At 53.6% G+C, this 26,336-nt stretch overlaps 2 protein-coding genes across 2 annotated transcripts; one reads left to right on the forward strand and one right to left on the reverse strand.

Annotated features, from left to right (window-relative positions):
- The first annotated feature begins 4,860 nt into the window (after nucleotides 1–4,860).
- FAM46B (family with sequence similarity 46, member B) lies at nucleotides 4,861–11,917 on the forward strand. The gene is made up of 2 exons (XM_012645937.1): nucleotides 4,861–5,295; nucleotides 9,992–11,917. The coding sequence occupies exons 1-2, from the start codon at nucleotides 5,032–5,034 to the stop codon at nucleotides 11,009–11,011; spliced, it is 1,284 nt and encodes a 427-aa protein (XP_012501391.1). The 5' UTR covers nucleotides 4,861–5,031; the 3' UTR covers nucleotides 11,012–11,917.
- A 4,072-nt stretch (nucleotides 11,918–15,989) lies between these two features.
- On the reverse strand, nucleotides 15,990–21,609 carry TRNP1 (TMF1-regulated nuclear protein 1). The gene is made up of 2 exons (XM_012645940.1): nucleotides 20,762–21,609; nucleotides 15,990–16,265 (listed from the first exon to the last, which is right to left on the reverse strand). Exon 1 carries the CDS (start codon nucleotides 21,607–21,609, stop codon nucleotides 20,926–20,928), a length of 684 nt encoding a protein of 227 aa, XP_012501394.1. The 3' UTR covers nucleotides 15,990–16,265; nucleotides 20,762–20,925.
- Between the last annotated feature and the right edge of the window lie 4,727 nt (nucleotides 21,610–26,336).

A 26,336-nucleotide genomic window follows, 5' to 3' on the forward strand; every position in this document is an offset into this window, starting at 1 on the left:
GCATGCCTGTAGTCCCAGCTACTTGGGAGGCTGAGGCAGAAGGATCGCTTGAGCCCAGGAGTCTGAGGTTGCTGTGAGCTAGGCTGACGCCACGGACTCTAGCCCAGGCAACAGAGCAAGACTCTGTCTCAAAAAATAAAAAATAAAAAAATAAGAGAGAACAGGAGAGCCTGAGGTGGCAAGGGTAGATGCTTTGAAAGAGTTTTGCTATATAGATAAATGGGGTAGAAGGGGACGGAGATTTGGAGTCAAGAGAGGTTTTTTGGTTTCGTTGTGGTGTTTTGAGATGCACGAAATGATGTTTTCATGCTGATTGGAATGATCCAGTCAGGGAGAGAAGGAAACTGGCTGGAGTGAGGGCCTTGAGCAGGTGAGAAGGATGGGTTCTCATGTGTAAATGGAGGTGTAGCCCCAGAGAGGAACAGGTAGCTTCATCCCCAGTGACAGGAAGGGAGGCTGAAAATGAAGCCCAGGCCCAGGTGAACAGGTAGAGGGGTGTTTAGAGTCCAAGGAAATGTCCTTTGGATGGCTTCTGTTTGCTTAGTAGGAAGCAGAGTGGAGGATAGAGGAGAAAGAAGGCATGACATGGTCCTACACACCATGGGAAAGTGAAAACCCTGGGTCATATGGCAGGATTGGCAGACAGCAAGTGCCAAGGGGCCGCCCTGGAGGCTGGTGGACATGAAATTCAAGTGAGACCAGTCAGCAAGGCTGTGTCTGTCTCCAGCCTCAGTCAGCTGTGTGGAATTAACCAGGGCGTGGTTTTGCCAGGTGGATACAATTTAAATGAGAGCGGAGCAAGGGGGTTGAGCATAGCAAGGACGTAACTACCGCAATGGTCCATGCAATCTAAGCTGGTTAAGAAGGAAAGTTGGGACTTGAGGGATGCAAGAAACAGTGACCAGGCCGGGCGTGGTGGCTCAGGCCTGTAATCCTAGCACTCTAGGAGGCTGAGGCGGGCGGATTGTTTGAGCTCAGGAGTTCGAGACCAGCCTGAGCAAGAGCGAAACCCTGTCTCTACTAAAAAAATAGAAAGAAATTATCTGGACAACTAAAAATACATAGAAAAAATTAGCCGGGCATGGTGGCGCATGCCTGTAGTCCCAGCTACTCAGGAGGCTGAGGCAGAAGGATCACTTGAGCCCAGGAGTTTGAGGTTGCTGTGAGCTAGGCTGACGCCACGGCACTCACTCTAGCCAGGGCAACAGAGTGAGACTCTGTCTCAAAAAAAAAAAAAGAAACAAAGAAACAGTGACCAGAAAATGGAAAGATCAATGGATTGAAGGTCCTGGTGGGTCAAGGAACCACTGGAGTTGGGTCTACAAGGAGTGGGCAGGAAAGGCAGGATGTGGTATTCGGAGGGCAGGATACTTGGTATTGAAATTACATGGGGTAAGGGTACAATTATTGGTAATGATAAGGTCCGTTACCTTGGCCATGAGCATGAGGTAGGGTGGAGGACAAGAACCACAGGAGGAGGGGATGGGTGATCCTACTTGGAGGAAGATCACCTGTGTGTGACTTAACTTACTAAGTCACCCTCAGAGGCAGGGCCCTGCTAAAGCAAGGGCCTAGATTCAGCCAGACCTGGGTATGAGGTCCCTCTTTCCAACTGTGGGGCCCTGCACAAATTACTGAGCTTCTCCGAGCCTCAGTTTCCACTCCTGCAAAGTAAAAGATCACTCCTTTGCCGTAAGATTATGTTCAGAAAATTGAGAGACTGTGTGGAAACGCCTAGCACGGTTCCAGGCACGGAGGGCACTCAGTGATGTAGGCTGGTAGTACAGCTACACAGCAGTTCCCTGTCTGGGGTCCTGAAGAATGCCTGTCTGGGGCATAGAATGCCTGTCTGGGGTCCCGAAGTTGAGGGGCCGATGTAGGGACCAAGACTCTCCCCAGGACTCTTTCTCCCTTCCCACTGTCTCAAATCATAGGTGTGAATGGAAGAGCCCGACTTCTGTTTCAGTCCCATTTTACAGAATAGGAAAGTGGGGTCCAGACAGAGAAAGTGATTATATCACTAAGACTCAACTATCATATAAGTTCCCTTTTAAAACCAGTTGGATTTGTAATGAGAAAGGTGATTAAAGTAAAAAATAAATAAATGAAATGAAATCAGTCATAATTAAGACAGAAAATTAGTACCGGGTGGGGGTAAGGAGGAGGCTCATACATAACATCTGAAAGCCAACTAGACTCTTCAGGATGTGCCGTTCACTAGGACAATTAAAAGCTGGTCTTGGTGAAAATGAAAGACCCTACTGGGTATACCCCTGCTCTCTCTCTAAGCTTCCTACATCCCCAAGTCACTCCCACCCCCATCGCAGTGATGGCCAGGCCCTGTGATTGGGCAAACACTGAAACAATGGGCTTTCGGAATGGAAGTGTCAACAGAAGGGTGATTCACAACTTGACAACCCATGAATTTGTTAATTGCTCTTCCTAGTCCGGAGTAAGGAAGGAGAGAGGAAAAGGATCTCAGAGTTTCCTTCCTTAGAAAACTTGATTTGCTACTAGCCAGTTTGAATGTTAAAAAGAAAAAAGAAAAGAAAAGCGAAGAAAGCTTGATTCAAGTGTGAAGGGTGGGCATAGCATTGGGGGTCCCCACAAGGCTCTGCCCCCTGCCTGGTTTCCAGCCTAGCTAGTCCCCCTTGGGTAAATCCCTCCTGCTTTCTACCCAGTTTCCACATCTATAAAGTGACAAGAGGGTGAACAAAATGATTGTCAAAGGCCCTCCCAGCTCAAGCCTTCAGGGTTCTAGGAATATATGGCCTAGCACCTTCTCTGCTGCCCTGGGGCAGAAGTGGATCCCTAAGACCCGATGGAAATGTCACCTAATTAGGGAGGCCTTTCATGATCACACATCTAAAAATGTGCATCAGTAGCTCTAGTTCTGTCTTGCTATATCTCTTTCTCTCACACTCATACATGTTGTTCTGTCTCCCATAACCCGGCTATATTTTCTTCTTAGCACTATCAGAAATGTCTAATTTATTTGTTTACTTGACTATTGTCTCTCTACATTAAAAATTTCTAGAAGGACAGGGCCTAGCCCAGCACCTGAGACACAGTAGGTGCCCAGTGTATGTATGTTGGCTGATATAGGAATGAATGGATGGATCTTGTGGATAGTGCCAGGGCTGTGCCAAGCACAACTCTAATCTGTGCCAACTCTTCTAAGAGGAGTGGTTGAAAAATAGGAGTCTGGAGTCAGAAGACCTGGATTTGAGTCCCATACTGCCAATTAGTGGTTGTATGACCTTAGGCAAATCACTTGACCTCTCTAAGCCTCGGTTTCTTCATCTGTAAATTGGGGATAATGATCCCACATCTTGAGGTGTATCTTTAGGAGTTAAAGGTTACATATGTAAAGTGATCTGGTGCATAGTAGGTATTCAGTAGATGTTAGTTTCCTTTTTTTCCCCTTCCTCTGCCCAGGCATGGAGGTGGAGGTAAGACAAAAATGCTGTGGTTGAGCTTCAAGCTCTTTCATCAGTAGCCTTAGGGAGACTTGGTAGGTCAAGGGTTTGGAGATTCTGGACTCAGCCAAAGCAGATTTCTTCTCTTTCTTATCTTTCAAGAGAAGGTAAAACAAAGCAAGCAACTACACTGAGGACAGTGGAAGGGACTTGCCCAAGGTGACATGGCCAAGGACTAGAGCAAGCAGTGGGTCCCCTCCCTGAGGACCAGAGGAAGCCCCTGATCCCAGACAAGATAGAGAGAAGGGGCATGGGCAAAGTCTTGCTTGGCCTGGCCTCACGAAACAGGAAGTGGCTGCTCTGTTCCCAGAGTCAGGTTCCTGGATTCTAGTCTCAGGTCTGTCAGAATCAAGCTGGTGACCCTGAGATATAGTTGACTGTTTCTAAGTCTCAGTTTCTCCTTCTGTAAATTGGTGTATGACTCCTTCCTAGCCTGCCTTTCGGGAGAATGGGAGAATGTTAGGAGAATGATATTTAAGATAAAATATTGCAATGATAAATCAGAATCAATTCTGAACTTTTGCCACAGCACATATATTTAAAACCAGAAAAAAAGAATTTAAGAGTAACAATAATAAGCTGCCTCCTCTAGGCTCTGTAAAGTGTGAGAGAAAAGCATGTAAAGATACCATGCATCCTCTAGCCCCAGAAAGGTGCTGGGTCTGTGCAGGTCCTGTGGAAAGTGTATGTCACAGATTCTAGATCCCTGGTTCAACACCAGGGCTGGACTAGTTTGCTGTGTGACAATCACACCCCCTCTCTGAGCAGATTTTCTCTTCAATGCTGGCCGTGCTGTGGTTTGCAAGGACCAGTCAAGAGAGTGTGTTAGAAAGCACCTACCTCAGTAGACCCAGTTTGTTACCCTTCCTTGACTCTGGAAACTGCTAGCGCATGAGTGCTGTGCGGAGTTGAGCAGTGGCGCTATCTCTTTGGGTTTCTGAAAATAGCAGATGACCAGGACGAGGGCAGGTGATTTCTCAGTTTCTTCCAGCGCAAAAACAAAACTACATAAACAAAAACAAAAAAATCTGGAATTTCTCAGCGCTCTGACTCCGCCAAATTCCACAGATCACTTCCCTCCCTCCTGCCCCTGGAGGGCGCTGTCCCTTTAAGTCTAGGCTCACTCGGGCCAATCACAGTGCACAGAAGTTCTTTAAGGACCAAAGGAGGGAATTCAACCTGAGAAGGAGGGCAGGGCAGGGGTGTGCTTTCCAGCCAATCGGAATCTTCCTAGAGAGCAGAGACTCAAGTGCGAAACTCTGCTGACCAATGGCAGGGGCGTCGAGAGGCGGGGCGGCTCCCGCTGAGTGACAGCTGCCTGGACCAATGGGCATGTCGCCCGCGGCCTATAAGTCAGCAGAGCCCCAGGCTACGGGCTCTAGGATCGGTTAGTTGTCGCCGTCCGAGGTTTACACTGGGTTTGCCTCACCGTCGCGGCCGCCGGGTCCCTGCCTCCGCAGCTCCCGCCTTGGCCCCTGCGCAGCCGCTCTCCCTGCCCTCCTCCCCTTAACCACCCCCCGGTTTCTGTCGTCCGGGCCCCCAGGCCGGGCGAATGATGCCGTCGGAGAGCGGAGCTGAGCGCCAGGATCAGGGGGCTGCGCAGGCGGAGGCGGCTGCGGCCTCGGCGGTGGCCACGGCGGCCCCGGCAGGCGGCGGCCCCGACCCGGAGGTCTCGTCGGCCTTCCTCGGACGGCACCTGAGCGGGCTGGGCTGGCCACAGGTGAAGCGACTGGACGCGCTCCTGAGCGAGCCGATTCCCATTCACGGGCGCGGCAACTTCCCCACGCTGAGCGTGCAGCCCCGGCAGATCGTGCAGGTGAGAGGGCGCTGGGCAGGGGTGTGGGGGATCTATCCTGAGGCTCTAGCGGCTGGAAGGCACTTGGAATCTGATTCTCTGGACAGCTAGGGAAATTGAGGAACCGCGTGAGGAGCTGTAACAATTGCACAACGCGTTAATGGTAGACCAGAACTCTTTCCCCTGCATCTAATAATTCTACCCCATTTGGTTTTTCTGTCCCCTTTCTTGTGAAACCCTGATTCCCCGCGGACCACTCACCCAGGCCCTGGCTGGGAGAGAGGAGGAGAATGGAGAAAGCCTCAGGGGAAGAACAACCCTGCCTGCCAGGACAAAAAATGCCAGACAGCCCTGGATAGATAGGTGTGCATGCTTGGGTCCAAAATAGCTTTTTGGACTCTTCCCCAAGTTGGCATCCCTCGACCTCACCCCGCCTTCCCTTTCTCTACAATCTAGGGGCAAACTCTGTCCTTGTAGCTCCCACAGCCCTTGGCTCAAGAACCTCCCCTCTACACCTACCCACAGCACCTCTGAGGAAAAGCCCAGAAATCCTGGCAAGTACTCCCTCCCCAAGACTGAAGGCCAACCCAGGTCTCAGGCCACAAGCTCCACATCCTCTCTCCTGACAAACAGAAGAGAATTCTGGAAACCCCTTCCTCCTTTCAGACTCCAACTCCCCCCTTTACCTGACCCTCAACGATCCCCAAAGTGCTCTTTCATCTGTATAGCCCAGGTGCTGTCATTTTCTGAAATACTAGAATATGGTAATTATTGTACCCATTTTATAGCTGAAGAAGCTGAGGCCTTAAGAGGGATAGTGAGCTACCTAAGATTACCTAATAAGGTGAAAACCAAACCCAGGGAATCCTGGGTCTTCCCAGGAACAAGTTACTACTGCAGGTTCAAGATTTTTCTATTCCCTCCCTAGCTTCTAAGTTATAGGGGCGTCCCCTGATAAAAGAAACCAGTAAATCCAGGGGCAGTTCCTGTGACTCCCTGCCAGCGGATGGACTTTCTTTCTGGGGAAGCAGCCAATACAAACTAGGTGAAGAAGGCCTTTCCCCTGCCTCCTACCTTAGCTTCCAGCAGAGGCGGAGGGGTGCCTGCTGGGGGATTACCTCTCCCTCCCTCCCAAGGAACAAGGAATGGGAGGGGGGTGGGGGCAGGCAGATTCTCCTGGGCTGACTCACTGCAGCTCAGTGGTGCTCACTGAGGCATTCCTTGGCCGCTCTGCTCACTGTCATCTGGGTGATTAGGAAACTAGTCTTTTCTCCCCAGGACAGTCAGGTCAACCCTGGGGCCCCAGCTGCTGCACCTCCAGGATGGCGGCCCCAAGCATGGAGGGGAGGGGAAGGTGAAGCTCAGTGTGGCAGCTCCCCTCTGCAGGGACAAGGGGTGTCCTGGAGGGGCAGTCCATGCCCCTGTCAGTATGGTCCAAACTGCCTTTACGGGTACCTGCTCTGTGCTAAGCCTTGTCAGTACACTAGGGGCACAGATGTGACTAGGACCCCTCCTTGCCTTCAGGTGCTCCCAGCCAGGTGGGGATGACTACAGGTCAATAAGAGCTGACTTTACAATGTGATGGTAGTACCCTGTCCTTCTAGACCATGGTCAGAGAGATCACAGTACAAGGAGCTGTTGGCTATGGTGGGGAAGAGTGGCGGAGACTTCAGAGCTGGAGTGAGAAGTTGGACATCTGGATTCACAGCCTGGACTGTTGTCAGTTCCCTTTGCTGGGATAAATGTCCCCATCTGTTCAACTGGGACAGATTGGGCTGCTTTCCAACACCCTTTCTGGTTCCAGAGTCCAAAGGGAACAGGTGCCTTCACCTGGCTTGTACAGCTGCCTCCACAGGGAAGAAAGTCAGAGGAAACTGGAGCTGGCAGCTTCAAAATCTGTTGGAGTGGGTGTCGTGGTGGGAGACGAGGAGGAGGGGCAGGGTGGTGCTGGTTGTTGCCTTTGGACTTTTCAACAGTGCTGAGTTGTCCTATGGCTCAAGAATTGAAACCTTTCTCCCTCTCCACCCCCACAAGGCTTTGCCTATAGCTGCAATCTGAGCAGCTGGAGATGTTCTTGCTTGTACCTGGGCTACAGGGACCCACCCTCCCGTAGGAGGGCCCCTCTGCCTGCAGCTCTCAGAGGCATGGTTCTAATTAAGCTCAGCCACTTATTGGCTGTGTGACCTTGGACAAGTCCTTTGCCCTCTGTGGGCCCAGAGGATTGAACTAGACAATCTGATCTCTGCAGCTGTAGCCAGAGGGCCCGCATTAGGTGGCACTGGCTGTGAGTTGTGTAAATCTGCTGCCTGACCATGCCTATTGGTCTCCCTGCAGGTCTCAGCAGCCGCCTGGAGCAGAGCGGTGCACTCACTGCCCCTCCATGGCTGGAAAGTCTGATTCAGGAGCCTCCAAGCTGCCCTGAGTCCTTGGGTGTGGCAGTATCTGGGGACTGCTTGCCAAACTGGCTGTAGTCACACCTGGGAAAGAGACAACAGCCGCTGGCTGGCTGACACAGCTGGCCCCATGGCCCTGACGCAGGGGATTTAACGAGGGTACTGCTACCTACTCACCAGGCTAGATGCCATGCCCTGGGGTGGGCACCAGCCTGGGAGCAGGAGCTGGCACTGAGTAAGGCTCAGTCAGCTCTAATGGGACTTGGGGAGCGGGGCTGGTCTCTTCTACAGGTCTGGCAGGGTCCTTGGACCAAGGTCTTTGGCCCATGTAGGCACTGCTGCCAGCTGACACGTGGGGGTTTGAAGTGCCACAGGCTGGACAGATAGCAACTAGCCCTATCTGTCTGGCCAAGGCACCCCCTGACCCTCACCCTCCTGCTCCCCAACTACTCCAGCTCTGGGCTTCAGTGACTTGAGGGTTGCCCTCACTTTGACATGTTGAAAGGGAAGGAGGATTAGAAAACTAGTCTCTAGCCTCTGCTCCTTCTGAACCCTAGAGCTATGATTTGGTAGAAAGAGGGTAGGCTTTGGGGTCAGCCATACCTGAGTTTGAAGGCACCTCTGCATGATCTTGGACAGGTGGCTTCATCCTGTGAGCCTCGGTTTCCCCATCTGTAGCATGGAGATCATAAGATCTTTCCCCCATAGATTCTGGTAGAAGGTCTAGTGCCTGGCAATCACTAGGTGCCTAACCTCCCCTATTCCCCGCTCCTGTCCCCTCCATGTTCCTGATGGCCCGTTGCTTACCCCCGTTGCCATGACAATATCGACCCTTGGTACAGGTCCTCCTCCAGGAAGTCTTCCTAGAGGGCGCCGCCCGCCTCAGATTGCCCCACCACGCTTGCCTCCTCAGCACTTAGTGCATTCTTTGCAGTAATTCCCTGGGAGGCAAGGACAGCCGGCCTGGAGCTGGGTGCTGACTTGGCAGCAAGGTGGGGTTGCAGAAGCGCTCAGGGCAGGAATGCTGCCTGCTCACTTCTGGGACAACTTCGGGTTGCTGAGAAAGCTGAATGTCTGACCCTCAACTTCACTCTTCTCCTGACCTGGTGCCTCAGCCCAGGGAGATGCCTCTAGCTAAAGGAACAGGTTCAAGAAGATTTGTAGGTTTACCTGTCATGTTTCTGTGCCATCAGACCTGGGGGCAGCCCTCTGACAGGGTCCTTCATCTCTTCCCACTTGGTGTGGGCCCCTTCCTGAGATCTCGACCCATCCTCTCTCCCAACAGTGCAAGGGGGGCTGGCTTTAACTGCTAGCCCTGCCTCATCTGAATGGCTTCTCCTCTGAGCCTTAGTTATTTCCTCATCTGCAAAATGAGTATATTGGCCTCACTGGATCCTCATAAGGATGAATTAGGATGAGTGCATCGTAGTCAAAAGAACACACGTAGACTTGAGAATCCAACTAACCTGGTTCTAGTCTCAAGCTGGCTGCTCTATGACCTTGGACGTGTTTCTCAACCTCTGTGCCTCAGGTCACCCATTTATAAATTGGAATAATAATACTCAAACATAGGATTATTGTGAGGGTTACTGTGGTAACGAATGTGAACTGCTAACAATATGTCCAACACATTTGAGCAGTTAGGCTGGGCGTGGTGGCTCCCACCTGTAATCCGAGCACTCTGGGAGGCCGAGGCAAGAGGATTGCTTGAGTCCAGGAGTTCGAGACCAGCCTGAGCCAGAGCAAGATCCCATCTCTACTAAAAATAGAAAAAATTAGCTGGGCAATGAATATATAATTTAAGAAAATTTTTAAAATATTAAAAAAAAAAACATTTGAGCAGTTAGCACAGTGCCTGGCACAAAACTCTTCTACTTGCAGTTTTAGAGAGGTAGAATAGCATAGTATTAATAGTTAAGACCTGGACTCTGAGTTTAATTCCTAACTCTGCATCTACCAGCTGTGTGCCTCTGGACTCGTTCCTTGGCCTCTCTGGACTTCCGTCTGTAAAGTGGGAATAATAGGATTACTGTGAGCATTAAGTGAGTTTCTATCTTAATGTGCTGATGCTCAGATTAGGACTTGGTGCTTAGTAAATTCGGTACATGGGTTTGCTATGGTTATTGCTGTTCTGAGTCATTGCTCCAATTGGGCCATTCTCCAGATTAGGAAATCAAGGCTTAGAGAGTTAAATGACTTTCCAAAGGCACAACAGCTGGTTAGTGGCCAACGGCAGTTGATGTTACTGTGACAATTACAAGTCTTTAGTGGACCACCGGGGCGCAGGCTCCTGACACCTCTCCCTCCTGCCCTCCTCTCTGCAGGTGGTCCGCAGCAGCCTGGAGGAACAGGGACTACGAGTGCACAGTGTGCGGCTGCATGGCTCTGCTGCCAGCCACGTGCTGCACCCTGAGAGTGGCCTGGGCTACAAGGACCTGGACGTGGTGTTCCAGGTGGACCTGCGCAGTGAGGCGTCCTTCCAGCTGACCAAGGCAGTGGTGCTGGCCTGCCTGTTAGACTTCCTGCCTGCCGGTGTGAGCAGGGCCAAGATCACACCATTGACACTCAAGGAGGCATATGTGCAGAAGCTGGTAAAAGTGTGCACAGACACGGACCGCTGGAGCCTCATTTCACTGTCCAACAACAGCGGCAAGAACGTAGAGCTCAAGTTTGTGGACTCCGTGAGACGCCAGTTCGAGTTCAGCGTAGACTCCTTCCAGATCATCCTGGACTCGCTGCTGCTCTTTGGCCAGTGCTCATCCACACCCATGTCCGAGGCCTTCCACCCAACAGTGACAGGCGAAAGCCTGTACGGGGACTTTGCTGAGGCCCTGGAGCACCTGCGGCACCGTGTCATTGCTACGCGCAGCCCCGAGGAGATCCGTGGTGGCGGCCTCCTCAAGTACTGCCACCTCCTGGTGCGGGGCTTCCGGCCGCGGCCCAGCACCGACGTGCGGGCCCTGCAGCGCTACATGTGCTCCCGCTTCTTCATCGACTTCCCAGACCTGGCAGAGCAGCAGCGCACCCTGGAGCGCTACCTGGAGGCCCACTTTGGTGGGGCCGACGCGGCCCGCCGTTACGCCTGCCTGGTGACGCTGCACCGGGTGGTCAACGAGAGCACCGTGTGCCTCATGAACCACGAGCGCCGCCAGACCCTGGACCTCATTGCCATGCTGGCGCTCCAGGCGCTGGCTGAGCAGGGCCCGGCTGCCACTGCTGCCCTCGCCTGGCACCTTCCAGGCCCCGACGGGGTTGTGCCAGCCACTGTCAATTACTACGTGACCCCTGTGCAGCCTCTGCTGGCTCGGGCCCACTCCTATCCCACCTGGCTGCCTTGTAACTGACTTGGACCCTGGCCAGAAGGGAAGGGCCTGGGCCTAACAGGGTGGGGTGGGGCCTCCAGGAGTGTGTGGAGGACATGACCAGAGACAGGCAGCCTGTGCCAGGTGGCCCAGCACTGCTGCAGAGTTGGGCCTTCAATGGAACAGACCAGACTTCCCCGAATGAGGCCCCTGTGGCCTTAAGGGCAAGCTGGGGTTCTTGGCAGGAGGACCCCTTGGTGGCAGTACTGCACTTTGGGACCACCATGATTGTGGGTGCAGAGGCTGTTTGTCTTGAGAGTCAATTGCCCTCAGGAGACAAAACGATTCGGGGTGGCAGCCTCGGTGCCCAACACCTAGGGTTGAATTCATGGTGTTTTTGACTAGAGCCAGTGCACAGTGATCCCATCAGCCTCCAAGGGCCTGCAGCCCACACATTGGCTAAAATATGGTATGTTATGGGGACTACTCACTTTGGGTCAGGCTGGGCCACTAACAGGGCCTGGTGGTCCAACCTGGCTCATCACTGCGAGGAGGAGAATGGAGGCATGAGGCAGATACCTGGGTTTGGAGAGGGGTGGGTTTAGCCCGGTCTCCTGAAACCCACACCCAAGCTGTGAAATGAGGTGTGCCATGTACAGGAGCCCAGCAGCCCAGGTGGGCCACAGCCAGGTGGGCCACAGCCCAGGCCCCTTCCAGTGTGTTGCTCCCTTCCCTTGTGTTGTGAGGAACCCTCCTGCCTGGAGTTTGTTCTTTGGAGGGTGCTGGGCCCAAATTTGCCACAGTAAAGTCAAGTGCGCCCACCCTACTGGCTTGGTTACAAGCTGTCAGATGGGGGAAGGGAGCCACCCCCCACCTCCTTCTCTATCCCTCTGGATTTGTTGCTGTTTTGCACTCTTAACACCTGCCAATAAAGATTGTCTACACTGAGCCTGGCTCCATGCTTTCTCCCAGGAGAAGGACCTTCCATGGCTGTGGGGGCTGTAGCTGCCTCCCCCAGTCCGAGCGTGGCTTGTGTTGTAGGAGGGGACATTTGTGGGGGGGGGGGGTTTGAAGCCTGAGCTGTGGCTGGGGAGCTGGTCCTCCTTCCCTCCCCACCAGCCCCAGCCTGACAACTGTATACTGGGAGTTCGTGTCTACACGCGTGACTTGTACCTGTACGTTGCCTCAGCAGGCCTAGGACTCTTGTTAAAGAGTAAATATTTCAGTGTCTTCTACCTGGAATCCTAATAGCTCTGGACCGGCCTTACACGCCAGTGCTCAGGGCTGCTTGACCACAGCTCTGCTCACCCCATCTCTGCCCAGGGGGAAGCTGAAGAACAAGCTGGCTGAATCTGGACCGGAGGCCCCTCTAGTAATGGCTGCTGTGACTGGGGGACTTCTAGGGTCCCCCAGAGCCTGAGTCCAGGTACGGTCTCTCTACCTGGAGAGGCTCCCTCAATCCTCCAGCTCCCTCCCTCACCCCCAAGTGACAGGTATGCCCTGATTTGCTCTAAGCAGATCCCTTGGAGGGACAGGGTCTCTTCAAACCCAGTTGGGGCCATGCCAGGCTATCTGGGAGTGTCAGCCACAAGCTCCTAGGGAGCCGTTCCCTCAGGGCACTGGTCAGTCATGGCCTGGACGCTGCCCACTGTTTACTCAGCCTCTTTGATCCAGGGATTGCAAAGCCCTTAACAGACTCAGCCTCATTAGGGTCCTCTGAAGTGGTGACTTTGATGGTTCCAGCCAGAGTGGAAAAAACAAGGCCACAGAAGAGGCCCCAGGTCACCAGGGTGAATCCAGTCACCTCACCTGCTCTGTGGGTCCCTGCTGGGTGCCCTAACATCTTCTCTTGCTGGGCTCAAAATGGCTAGAAGGGCTGGCGGAAAGGCTTCCTTTGTTTGGTGACTGAAAACAGCCTCCCACCCCAATCCCAGCTGTGCCCACCCAGCTAGGTCCTGGGAAGGACTAAGTCTGTCCCACCACTTGAGCTGGCCATTCGAGCCTTGGCGTGAGGGCGTACTCGCAGTGTAAACACAGCAGGCATGGCTGTTGGGCTAGAGAGTGGTTTCCCCTGGATGTGCTTGTTTTAGGGGTGAAAAAGCCAGAAAGCCATGTGGGACATGTGCGCATACACTGCATTTAGCCCACCGTGTGCCAGATGCCATTCTGGGGTTGGGAATACATCAGCAAACAAGAGTCCGAGATCCCTATCCTTGTGAAAATTACATTCTAATGGGGTAGACACAAAAGAAACCAAATTACATGGTCTTAGAAGGTCAGTGATATGTAAAAATCTATATAGCAGGGTAAGCGATTGGAAGTGCTGGGCTTTGCATGTTGAAAGAGAAATCAGGGTGCACCTCATTGAAAGGTGAAGGGAAGTGAGCCATGAAGACATCTAGGGAAAGAGCCTTCCAGGCCCAGCCAACTTGCCTGTGAATGTACACGTATCTGGCTGGCCTCATGCGGGTGTGTGTGCTCACTGGTGCTGGTACGCACACACACGCGGGCATGAGGAATTAGGGGTATGTGAGACTGGAGTTCACAGTACCAGCCCCCATTCCTGGCATACTTAACTCCAGATCAGCCACTATGTCAAGGTCTTCGTGATCATGATCTTATTTTTTTTTGAGACAGAATCTTGCTCTGTTGCCCCGGCTAGAGTGCCATGGCATCAGCCTAGCCCACAGCAACCTCAAACTCCTGGGCTCAGGCAATCCTCCTGCCTCAGCCTCCCGAGTAGCTGGGACTACAGGTGCACACCACCAGGCCCAGCTGATTTTTTCTATTTTTAGTAGAGATGGGGTCTCGCTCTTGCTCAGGCTGGTCTCGAACTCCTGACCTCAAGTGATCCTCCAGCCTGGGCCTCCCAGAGTGCTAGGATTACACGTGTGAGACACCACACCCAGCCATGATCTCTCATTTCATCCTTGCAAAAATGCCACACGAGAGAAGTGTTATTTCCGTCTTACAGACGTGGAAACAAACCAGAGAGGTCAAAGAGGTTTGTCTGATCCCAAAGCCATTGCTGTTAGCCCCTGCACCATCCTGCCCCTACACTGTGATTTCACAGGATGATCGTGACAGTACTTCTGTACATACATGTGACAACGGCATATTTGACATTACTGTGACATTTGTCATTTTATATATGACTATGGCAGAGTGAAGCAGTGTGCCAAGACATACATTTTCTTGATGGACATGTGACACTAGCCATGGCGTGTGGTGACTGGGGCCCAAGGTAGCAAAAGCATTCCTCTGAGTGTGTCTGGGAGTGGTGCAGTATTTCCGGGTGTAAGAAAAACACTGACTCAGTGGCTGACATTGTTCCGCTCATGGACAATTCCTGTAGCCATCTAAGTCACCAGGACAGGCAGGAATCAGAAACTGGGAATGAGAACCAGCAAGGGGAAGGCTAGGAGGAAAACCTGTCCTCACCTTCCAATCCCATGTGCTCTCCAAGCCACAATCCACCCGTGTCTTCTGGCGCAGTGGGTGGAGGCAGCTCCTCAGGGGGAAGCAGCATTGCTGTGGACTCTGGGGAAAAAGACACACCTCCAGCAGTTACATGATATGCTGGCCCCTCCAGATCCACTCTCCCCCCTTCTCCCTGCTCTGGGCGCTGGGGACATCTAGGGACTCTGCATCAATGGCTCCCTTGTTCCCTGGCTTCCTTGTTGGGTTTGTCAATGAGAGGCCCCAGCAGGAGACTGAAGGGGGGAGGAGGAGGTGTTTATTCTTCTTGCTCCCTCCCCACCAGGCTGTCATGGTTGGCCACATCCCTCACCCAAAGGCCACTGTCCCTGTCAGGGCCCTCTCCACAAGCTGCCTCACCCCACCCCTTCAGGCCCAGCAGTTGTAAAGGCTTCCCACTGTTGCCAGCCCCAGAAGGCTGCACCATCTCAGCCCACACCTTTGGAAATAGTCCCTTTTTATTTTTGTTTTATTTTTTTGGAGTCAGAGTCTCACTCTGTTGCCCAGGCTAGAGTGCCATGCTGTCAGCCTAGCTCACAGCAACCTCAGACTCCTGGGCTCAGCCTCCCGAGTAGCTGGGACTACAGGCGAGTACCACCATGCCTGGCTAATTTTTTCTACTTTTAATTGCCCAGCTAATTTTCTATTTTTAGTAGAGACGGGTCTCACGCTTGCTCAGGCTGGATAGTCCCTTTTTAAAACTCTTCCCAGTTTGACTGTGCCAGGTGTCCTGCTGGGACCCTGACTGACAAACAGGTCTGTACAGTCACCAGCACAGTCACAATCCCCATTGGCCACCATGCTGCCATGTTGTCACCAATGTGCACAGCCTCCCTCAGTGTCACACAGTCTCACATCCCTGAACTTCCTTATCTCATTCTTTGATGGAGAAGACTTCCTGTGGGGGGGATCAGCTGTGAGCCAGGCCAAGGGAGAAATCACTCTGCAACCAGTCAACAGGTCCAGATTGCCAAACGAAACTAACCAGAAGCCACCGAGGAACTGTCAACTTAAAGAGCTGTGACACACACAAAGGAAAGGCAGCAAGGACACTTGCAAAGTCAACCTCAGAACCGCATATGCCTCACATTATTGCAATTTATTCTTCCTGAATGTAGAAATCAAGGGACTGATTCAACATACATTCACTTTGCAGAATTCTACAAGTTCTGGGTTGTGGGTAAATGTGCCCCTCTTCCCTCTATTATCAGGATATTTGAATAAATGTTTCCGTTTTTCATTTAAAACTTTGCTTAGAAGTTTTATGTTGCCACCACCTCTTCCTGGGAAAGAGGTGTGTCCCCCACCAGGAGCCAGCTGATTGTGTGAGGGGCCACAGCCACGGTCCATGTAGGGAGAACAAGGACAGTGGATGAAGGCAACTGAGGGACTTCTTAGACCACCATTTGTCTTCAAACAGGCCTCCTATAAACTTCAAAGCAATAACATCTACCTAAACGGGGACCCCAGCTGTGCCGTGACTTAAGAATGATGACGATAGCTTTAAAAGGAATCCTTTTCATTTCACATTGGCAATGCTCACTGCACTCTTAAGCAATCCGACTGCATCTCAGGGACCTGTAGTAACATCTCCAATTGCACAGCCGAAGTCAAATGTGGCGCATATAAAGAAATTCATAGTGCGGACACGTTACCCAGGACCCAGCCCCTTGCCATGGCGAAGTGAAGGGATCCCGTAAGGAGGGCACTGAGGTTGTGTAGGGTCAATTCTCAAGGTCTTCCTGAAGGAGGTGCCCAGGGAAGAAGCAGAATCCAGGCGTCCAGAGCCAGAGTCGAGGCTCTCAGGAGCTGAGAGGAGCTGGAAAGGATAATTCCAAGAGCTTTAATTACCTCTTTCCCATAGCCACCCTGCCCCACCCAAACGCTTCAACCTCTGCCTCCAGATGGGCCATTGTGGAGAGAAGGTGCAAGAGGCAGTGTTACGAATGGGGCTCCACTGGCTCTGGAGGCAGAGGTTCCCTTGGGCCTTTGTCCTTGGCTGGGATCCCCACTGGTCTGAGCAGCTGGAATGGAATGTTCCTGGGATGAAAAGCCTGCCCCTCCTCCACCTCTCCCCTTATGGAGTTCCCCAGGGCCCTCTCCAGGGACTCCAGATATGGAGATGCTCTAGAGGAGCAAAGGCCCACGCCGCCCGGGGGTGTCCTGGCAGCCTCTCCTAGCCCAGGCGGATTGGCTCTATCATTTACAGATCTCCACTATGCACCAGGCACTTAGTGTGACTACTCATTTAATTCGCAGAGGTTATCTCCTCCCTAGCTCTTCTAAAAAATACAAAACAAAAACACAAACAGAAGAAGCTAGCTCAGAAAAGAGGCCATTGAGCAAGTTCCCTCAGCTGAGAGGTTCCAAGCTAGGACTGAATCCCAGGCCTTGTGATGTTCCAACTGGGACCCTTTCTGCTCCCACCATGGAGGAGTGTGTCACCCTCCTCCTCTGCCACCTCAGGCTCTTTGCTCTCCTTGGCACCAAACTTTCCAGTCCAGATGTGCAGGGAGAGGAGACAGCCTTCCAAGACAAGCCCTTGGGAGGCCTGAGCCCTGAGCATCTTTGGCCCACCCTCACCAGAGGCCAAGTGTGCTGACTCAGACTGACTCACCCCTCAGGGCCCAGACAACCAGGCTGGGGTGTGCCCAGACTCTGGGAGGTGGGGGCACCTCCTGCCACCCCAATGGCATCCCATCACATCCCTCCCCAGAACCAACTAGAGATCACTACGCACAGCCTTGAAGGGTAGGGGCCCAGAAATCTCCCCACATGGAGCCCTCATTAGTCTGATGAACGAATCACTGCATAGCCTGATGCTTGAGGGATCTCCCACTTATAGGTTCTCTGTCTTTGGGCAAGTCACCTGCCTTCCCTGTTTCCTCATGTGTGGAAATGGGGATAATAACCCTTACTTTGCAGAGTGGTTGGGAGGACTGAGCCAGATAATGGGCGTAAAGTGCTTAGCACAGCGCCCGGCATAGAGGAGGTGGTTAATTAATATATTATGCCAGAACTAAGGGTTCCCCTCCCCCATAACTCCCGGCCAGGGTGCGGTCAAGGACTAATGTGGAAAGAAACAGGTTGGGGATCTCCAGGCTTTCCCAAATCCTCTCTCCCTGCTGGCCATAAGGCAGGGAGCCTCTCCTTCAGCTCTGAGAAGGCTGGGCACCTGAGTCGGTCTAGAGGAACTCAGCTGAAAGGGTCAGGGAAGGGGATCCTCCCAGACACTTCCCACTGCAGGCTTGGAGCACCTTGGTCATGTCCTGTCACTTCAACCTAATCTCTAGGAGGCAACCTTGGTCTCCACTAGCAGCAGACCTGGTGTTCTGATCAATTAGGTGTAACAAATCTGTGAATAGAGAAATGACTCTAGTCTTTTACTGACAGTGACCGGCAACAAGGGCAACCTCTCTTTCCAGGAAGTCTTACCTGATGGACCTTCTCTCTGGGGTCCAGGGCTTGGCCCAGCCAAAGGGGCCTCCTTTGCTCCCCTTTCCAAGTGGACCCCAGTCCCTAGAGAGCCAGTAATGGGTGCAGCTCAGGCCTGCAACCCAGCCCTAACTAGGAAGCCATTGTTGGAGCCACCCCCCGTCCTTGGGTCATGCTGACCTACCACTACTTCCAGATCCCTACAGCTCAAGGCCCAAGAAGCCCCAGGACTACTGGGAAGGGGGATGATTGCAGGCGGGGACAATGGGGACCGAACCTGCTCCAGGCCACGCCCCCATGTCTCAAGAAGCAGCCCCACACTGCCCTCTGGTGACGCTGCCCACATATGGTTGTCTGGGTGAGGGGCGGGTTCCAGACTAGTTCCTGAACTGGCCTCCCTGAACCAGGTGCCACTCTAAAGAAAGGCTCCTGTTCCTCTCATTTGCCTTTGTTGAGATCCCAGATTCACTGGTGGCCATCAATATTCTCAGTGCACAGGTCCCCAAGATCCCTGTACTCAGTCCAGTCTCCAGCACTGGAGGCCATCAAGAAATGTTTCAGAAGTCATAGGAGGAAAGGGGCAGTGACAGTCCCCTGCCCAGGGGCTAGAGTTCTTAGTGCAGGCCTAAAAATAGCCCTCCAACACCACAAACTACCCAGTCCTAGGGGGTCCCCTAGGATGGTGACAGTCAGGGAAGGCTGCCTGGAGGAGGGCTGGGAGACATAAGCCCTTAAAAGCAGAGAGGCCCTTTGATGCAGCTCTGCTTCCTGAGCTCCTGGACTGAGTCACTATCAATGTTTGTTGAATGAGGAGAAAATGGAGCCAGGCTGGGGAGCTTCTAGAGGGGGATCTGGGTGAGCCAGACAGGTGTGAGAAGGCAACTTTCGTTAGGTAGCTGAGGGGTGGTGGACAGAGCACTGACCAGGAGCTGGGATTCAAGTCTGTGAGTGCTGTGTGCACCAGCCAAGGCCCTTGGTGAGGAGCAGTGGGCCATCCGGAAGTGGAGGAAGGGGACACAACTGCCACCAGGACCAATCTCCATCTGCCCCCACACGTACACCGTTTCTCCAGCCAGTGTCATCTCTAATTCTCCACCCGCCCACCTCACCCCCAAATCAGGACAAAGCTGATTACCAATAAATCCCGGAGAAATGCAAAACTGTGACGGTGTAGAGCACTTTACACCATTAGCTAAAAGCTTCTCTGGACAAGGTGCCCCCTCCCGTGCAACCCAGAAAACAGTCCTGGCTGCAGCCCAGCACTGTGGTCTGAGCTCCTCTCTGTGTCACCTCTAGGAAGTCCCTATCCTCTCTGGGCCTCTAGACCCCAAATGACCTAAGTGGTTTTGGAAGGTCTGTCCTGTCTGGGGAGGCCAGAGGATGCCGGCCCCCCATACATACACACACATGGCTCCCCTGGTCCCCAAGCTTTCCCAGAGGCCCATAGACTTCCTCCTACTCCCTTCCCCAGCTAAGAATGGGTTTAGGAAGGCCTGGCTCTTAGCTGAGAAACCAGCCAAAAAGTTTGGTGTTCAGTTGAGAGGAAGGGCTGATGGGCAAGGATCAGGTGAGAGCCCTGGGGCTCAGCCTGTCAGAGCAGTATCCCTGATCCTCAGGACTTGTAGGATTAAACCAGATTCTCATGACTCTGACATTATCATCCTCCCCCCTCATCCCATTCCCAAGCCCTGATATGAAGGACTGAGGAAACAGGCCCAGAGAGGGGGTAGAATTGTTCTAGGTCACACAGCAAACAGGGGCTAAAGACCAGCTCTCCCTAGCTCCCACCCAGGACACTGTGGGAAGGGCGCACACAGGCCTGGGACCTGAGTCTGTCCTTTATGCTGGCATGTGACCTTGAGAAATCCCCTCTCCACTCTGTAAAATGAGAACTTTAAATTAGTTCTGGCTCCATCAGCAAAAGCAGTGCCTGTTTCTAGGTGTGATTGAAAAGAATAAAATATCTTTCCATGACTTATGAGGGAATAAGACAGACCTCTGCCCTGCGTTAACCTCACCACAGCCCTTCTGGGAGGTGACGAGATCCACTTCACAGATTGACTCAGACGCTGAGCAGCAATGCAGCAGCCAGGTCATTCACAGCTGAGTGGGGACAGAGGAATGGGGGGCTGAAGGGCATTTGTACAGGAAGAGATACAGATCTCACCTCAGGTCTGGCCCTTTAAGGTCTCCCTTTCTGGAAGCCAATAATATACCTGCCTTCCTGGGGCCTGTTAAAGGGTGCCACCTGGTTCCATCCCTGGCAGAGCCATCTTAGAGACAGGCTTGGGGGGGGGCCCTAGGTAGGTGCCCAACACCCCGTCCTGGTTATCTGCGTCAGTCTTAGCGAAGCTGCATGAGGGCACGAGAAAAGGTCTGCCTCCCATTAGCAGAAGGGCCTAAGTATGATGGGAACCAATCCTCAATTTCTCTAGGATTCTGTCTTCTCAAATGGGAAAGAGGGACTTAGAGGAGGAGGACTCAGTCACAGAGCCCTGTGCCAGCCCCCACGCCGTTCTGGGACCTCATTTTTCTGCCCTCCCAAAGGTACGGAGCTGGGTGGTGCCAGAAAGCAGGAGCCCCAAGAGACCGGGGAAAGGCAAAGCAAGTGGGGGTGAGAATGGGGTTGCTGCATCAGTACCGCAGGCTCCAAGTGGTAAAAGTTTGCCAACAACCCCCTCGTGGAATCTGAGCACCCTCAATTTGTCTAACTCTATAATGGAGATTTGGTGCTACCACCTCGCTCCCCAGGTGGTCTGTGGGAGGCAGACAGCTTTATTAGGGACCCAGCAGACTCCAGGAGACCCAGGGAATGGAGATCTCCGGTCCTGTACCACCCCCGACCCCGCCCCTCACATGTACCAGCCGCTAAGACCGCACCTCAACCTCCTTTACAGGGACCCTGGCCCCCCGACTGTCTCTTCCTGCAGGTCAGTCTGTCCATCCGTGCAGGTGACGCCGTCCATCCAGCCGGCATCCGCAATCTGTGGTCCCCACCTTGGCGATGAGCCTGTCCGGGGTGGCCAGGGGTCCGGGCGTGGAAGTCAGCGCTGGGGAGAGGCGGGGCCGCGGGGCGGGCTGCGGCGGAAGGGCGAGTCTGGCTCCGGGCCGTGGCCTCGCCGCAGGCGCCCGGCGCCCCAGGGCACGCAGCTACCGAGGCCGAGCGCTGAGGCCAGCAACGCCGGTGGGCGGCCGCGGCGGCCGCGGCGCTGGCCCTTCTTGAGGCGTGACCCGTGCGCCGCCAGATAGAGCTCGGCCTGCGCCACGCCGCCGCTCAGGCGGCCCAGGCTCTCCGCGCGATGAGCCAGGCGCAGCTCGGCAGCCAGGAAAACGCGGTGCAGCTGCAGCACTCGGCTCTCCAGCTCCGACACCAAGCGCCGGCGGCCCTCCACCTCCAGCAGCCGCCGCCGCGCTTCGGCCAGCTCCAGCGCGCGGCCCCCGGCCCCCGCCGCCGCCGCGCCCCCACCGGGCCCGGAGACCCCTGCGCCCACGCTAGCGCCCTGGCGCCAGCGCTGTAGCTCCTGCCTCTCGGCTGCACCCGCAGACACCCGGGCCGCCTCGGGCAGCGGCGGGGCCTGAGCCCGGGTCGGGGTCGGGGTCAAGGTCGGAGTTGGGGGCGGGGGCTGAGGGGATGGCTGCGGCTCCCGGGGCGGCGGCGGCGGGGACCCCGGTTCGGCCGTCCCTTCCTGGGCCCCGGGGCCGCAGGCGCTGATGCGGCAGCCCGGCATCCCCCGCCCCCCCGGCGGTTTGCGGCTGCTGGTCCGCGGGGAGGTGGGACGCAGCACACCTGAGAAGAGACGCGGCACCAACCCCCACGCCGGCGCCGCACCAGCCGCCGCGCATCTTATAGAGCACGGGGCGGAGCGACGGACAGCACAGCCAATCAGAGACTGCTATGCCCTGAACCCGCCTCCCCCGCCGCGCGTGTTCGGGGCATTCCCCAAACCCTATCGGGTACCTGTCCTTCGCCCGGCTCTGTCCCGCTAGGGCATGCGGTCCCCATCCGCCTCTCCCCAAGTTTTGAGTGGAAAGGGGGCCGCATCTTCCCTGATCTGGCCCTTTGGAGTGATAATCTCTGGTAGCTGATGCTTAGAAATCATGGAATCCAGTCTCCCCCCGGGGGACGGATTTGCCTGAGGCCCCTCTGTGTGACTGTGAAACCTGGACTAGAGCTCAGGAGGCTTGACTGCTTGCGCAGTGCTCCTTCCCGTACCTCCCGCTGGCCCTTGGTGAAATCAGTTCTGCCTGGTCTCCTGGGCCACAGGACTCACCAGGACCCTTTTCTCCCATGTCCCCATGTCTCTAGGGCAAAGCCAATGGGATGGGGATCTGGCTGGGCTGATTCCACGCTAAGTAGTCCCTTCGTTTGCGGGACAAACTCCACAGCGCTGCCGCTGAGCCCGAAAACCTTAGTGGCCCCATGGAGGACCCCTGGACCCCGCAGTGTGCAAAGTTTCTTCCCTGCCCCTGCTCCTGTTTGCTTCTCCCAGCAGGTGTTCCCACACCTTTTACTCAGAGGGGGAAACTGAGACCCAGAAGGTGCAGTGGTGCCTTGCCCAACGTCACATTGCCGGTTGGTGTCTGAATCTGGACAGAAATGCACCAGCTCAGCCATTCATGCCCTCTGGGGGCTCAGATACCTGGGTCTCCTACCCATGGCAAAATGATAGGACTGAGCCTGCCTACTTTCCCCTCAACAGAAGTGACCCTGCCATACCCCTTCCAATCACCTGCCCTCACACTGTGGCTCTGCTTTGAAGGTGCCATCAGAAATGGGAAGTCTCTCTGGGGGTCGGAGGCAAGGGCGGGAGAGCCAGAAACCAGCTGTGAAGCCGATTGGGAAAGACTGCAGCAGACCCTGGGCTCCAGAGGACCTGCCAAAGGTGTGGCCCGTGTGACAACTGCCTGAAGAGGAGGCAGATGGTGGAGCTGCACTCGCTTGATGTTGAAGAGAAGGAGTAGGAGGACTGATCCTCATCCTCCTCCCTCCACATGTTCTCTAAGTGTTTTCACGTGCCCTAGATTGAGTGAGACTGAGTGATGGGGACTCATGGGTGGGACAACTTGGCTCCAGAGAGGCAGCTCAGAAGGGGCTCAGAGAGGAGGGTGGGTGGGAGGGTGAGGGGTGCCAGGCTCAGTGAAGAAGAAGGGAGAGGACTCAGGGAGGGGATGGAGAGGGGCTTGGGGGATGACTGGAGGAGAGGTCTCAGCGAGGGAAGGAAGGGCCATCAGTGAGTGTGATGGGACTCAGTGAGGGGGAAGGGGTTTAGTGGGTACCAAGGTGCTGGAGGTTCATAGTGGGGGAAGGGAGGATCAGGAAGGGGCAGAAGGACTCAAGGAGCCAAAGGGACTCAGCAAGGATGAGGAAGGCTCAGGAGGCAAGGAGGATCCCCTTGCTGAATTGTGGCATCTCTTTGAATGGTCTCCTTTGTGTCATGCAACCTTGGGTCTCAGTGCAGACGCCCTACCACCACCACCACCACCATCACCACCATCATGTGGGGAGATTAGCAGGCATTTTGCCTGCATGAGACAGATCACTGCTCCCAGCTCCTATGGGAATAAGTCAAGGGGCAGAAGACCAGGACTTACCCCCAGCCCCACCATCGGCCAGATCCACAGATCCAGTCAGGCCTCCATTCAAAACCCACGCACACTGCCCATCTGGGTGACCTTGGGCAAGTAGTTTCTCTGAGTGGCAGGAGGTGCTCGACGTATATTTATCGAATGAATGGATGTTCTCTGTTTCCTTACATTGTCTCTAAGAGAGGGAGATAAGCAGCTTTTTCTCCCTGATGAGAAACCAAAGCCCAGAGGAGATCACACAGCAAGTAAGTGGCCAAGAAAGGATTCAAACACAGATCTGACCTACCCCAAAGTCACCCCTCACCTCCCTGTTATCTTCCGACAATGTTCCCTGTTCCACTAGAGTCCCCCAGAGTTAAGTAGAGTGCCTGGCCCCATAAAGCACTCAATAAACATTTGTTTGAATTGAAAAATCACACAAGGACAGAGCTTGCTGAGGATGGAGAAGCCCCCTTCCCCATTCATTCATTCTGTTTTTTTTTTGAGACAGAATCTCATTCTCTTGCCTGGGCTAGAGTGCCGTGGCGTCAGCCTAGCTCACAGCAACCTCAAACTCCTGGGCTCAAGCGATCCTCCTGCCTCAGCCTCCCGAGTAGCTGGGACTACAGGCATGCGCCACCATGCCCAGCTAATTTTTTTCTATATATTTTTAGTTGTCTGATTAATTTCTTTCTATTTTTAGTAGAGACGGGGTCTCGCTCTTGCTCAGGCTGGTTTCGAACTCCTGAGCTCAAACAATCCGCCCGCCTCGGCCTCCCAGAATGCTAGGATTACAGGCATGAGCCACCGCACCCGGCCCCCATTCATTCATTCTTTATTTCACTCATTCAACAACTGCTCATCACCTCCTCTGCCATGCTTGCTGCTGGAGGTACAGCAATGATCAGATGGGCCCTGCCCTTGTTGAGTCTGGGAGGACACAGACAGGTGATGGCGGCAGTTCAGTGAGGTTTCTACTGGGATGGCGAAAGCACAGAGACTGTGGGAACATGGAGCACTGAGCCCAGCCGGGTGGGGAGGGGATCAGGCAGTGTTTCCTATAAGAGGTGATATTTACCCTGAGACCTGAAAGATGCATCAAAGTGAGCGATGTAGAGATGGTTGGGGGAAGGGAGGATTCCAGATGAGAATGCCATGTACAAGGACCAGAGGTGAGAGAGGTTTGGCATCTGCCGGCTCTCTTGCGGGCTTCCTTAACTGGCCTAACCTCTACACTCCCAGAGTGGGCAAGAGCCACAGCCAACCATCTATGAGTGCACAGCCAGCCCAGCAAACGCAACGTTCGGAATGATTTTTGTTTTGTTTTGTTTTGTTTTTTGTTTTTAAAATGTGGGAATGATTTTTAAACTATAAAGATTTTTGTAGTTTTCTGATCTTTTATATTTTTTAAAATTGAAAAAACTAGGCCACTGTGATGGCTCACACCTGCAATCCTAGCACTCTGGGAGGCCAAGGTGAGAGAATCCCTTGAGCTTAGGACTTCGAGACCAGCCTCAGCAAGAACAAGACCCCATCTCTACTAAAAAATAGAAAAAATTAGCCAGGCATGGTGGTGAGCATCAGAGAAATGCAAATCAAAACCACAATGAGATACTACCTCACACTGTTACAATGGCTTCTATTAAAAAATCAAAATAGGCCGAGTGCAGTGGCTCATGACCGTAGTCCCAGCTACTTGGGAGGCTGAGGCAGCAGGATCCCTTGAGCCCAGGAATTTGAGGTTGCTGTGAGCTAGGCTGATGCTATGGCACTCTAGCCCAGGCAACAGAGTGAGATCCTGTCTCAAAAAAAAAAAAACAAAAACATTGAAAAAAACTTTTTTTCTGATTTTTATAAAAGTTATAAAGTACATACCTTTTGTAGAAAATCTAGTAGACTATAAAAAAAGCAGCCTGGGCAATAGAGAGAGGAAAGGGGCCTGAAATCAGAGAGGTTTGTGTTTGAATCAGAGTTCAGTCCTTTCCTAGCTATGCAACCCTGAGAAAGTCACTTTTCCTCTCTGTACTTCAGGGTCCTCATCTGAGAAATGGAACTGCTAATATCTATGGCATGGACAAGGACACACATAGGTGCAAGAATTTGCCCAGAATCTCACAAGCTGATCATATCTATCTGACTCAAAACCTGTGGTCTGAGTCGGAGACCCTGAAAGAGAAGAGGCAGCCCAGACGGGACCAGGTTCCAGAGTCTGGTCCATATGTATCCACCCGCTGCCAAGACAGCAGCCAGCAGAGAGCCTTGCAGAGGGGATGGCAAGTGCGGCTGTGGCCCCAAGCAGGATCCCCTCCAGCCGCTGAGTGTGGCTGAGTGTGGCGTGGGGCAGGGGTCCAGGCCTGAGGAGTGCACTTCCATCCTGGCCTAGATCTGAGGCCTCTGCTAAGAGATCTAACCCCTCCCTTTCAGCCTCTTCCTGGCAACCTGGCCTGGCACCCTCCAGGATGTGATCTCAGTTTAATAATTTAGCAGATGCAGACAAAGATAGCAGCTCTGAAAATAACCCAGTCAGGCCCCAGCCTCCATCTCCCCTTTCCCCAACAGACGCCCCCGCCCTCCCCACAAGGTCTCTGGTTGCCCTACACCTGTCCGTGCCCTGCCTGCCAGTGAATCCCTGATTCCACACCTCCTCATCCTCTTAGTCCTTCTCCTCCTTCTTCTTCCTTCTCTTCACCTTCCCTTTCTCTCTAGTCTCATATTAAGAGGTTTTACATCATTACCTCATTAGGACTTAAAGGAATCTTTCCTAGAAGCCAGAAGATTTGGGTTTCATTCCCTGCGTGGACTCCAGCAAGTCCTTCTCCTCTCTGAGCCTCTGTCCCTGCATTTGTAAAACAAGGACTCCAGATTCCTAAATGTGGCATGAACAAAATGA

The sequence above is a fragment of the Propithecus coquereli genome, unplaced genomic scaffold, assembly GCF_000956105.1.
Source record: "Propithecus coquereli isolate 6110/MARCELLA unplaced genomic scaffold, Pcoq_1.0 Scaffold239, whole genome shotgun sequence".
NCBI classification, from domain to species: Eukaryota; Metazoa; Chordata; class Mammalia; order Primates; family Indriidae; genus Propithecus; species Propithecus coquereli.

Excerpts from the sequence above, each read along its gene's own strand:
- FAM46B (XM_012645937.1), top strand. The coding sequence starts at position 5,032 with ATGATGCCGTCGGAGAGCGGAGCTGAGCGCCAGGATCAGGGGGCTGCG. Across the intron at positions 5,296-9,991 it reads AGCCCCGGCAGATCGTGCAG|GTGGTCCGCAGCAGCCTGGA; the intron begins GTGAGAGGGCGC and ends TCCTCTCTGCAG.
- TRNP1 (XM_012645940.1), bottom strand. The coding sequence starts at position 21,609 with ATGCCGGGCTGCCGCATCAGCGCCTGCGGCCCCGGGGCCCAGGAAGGG.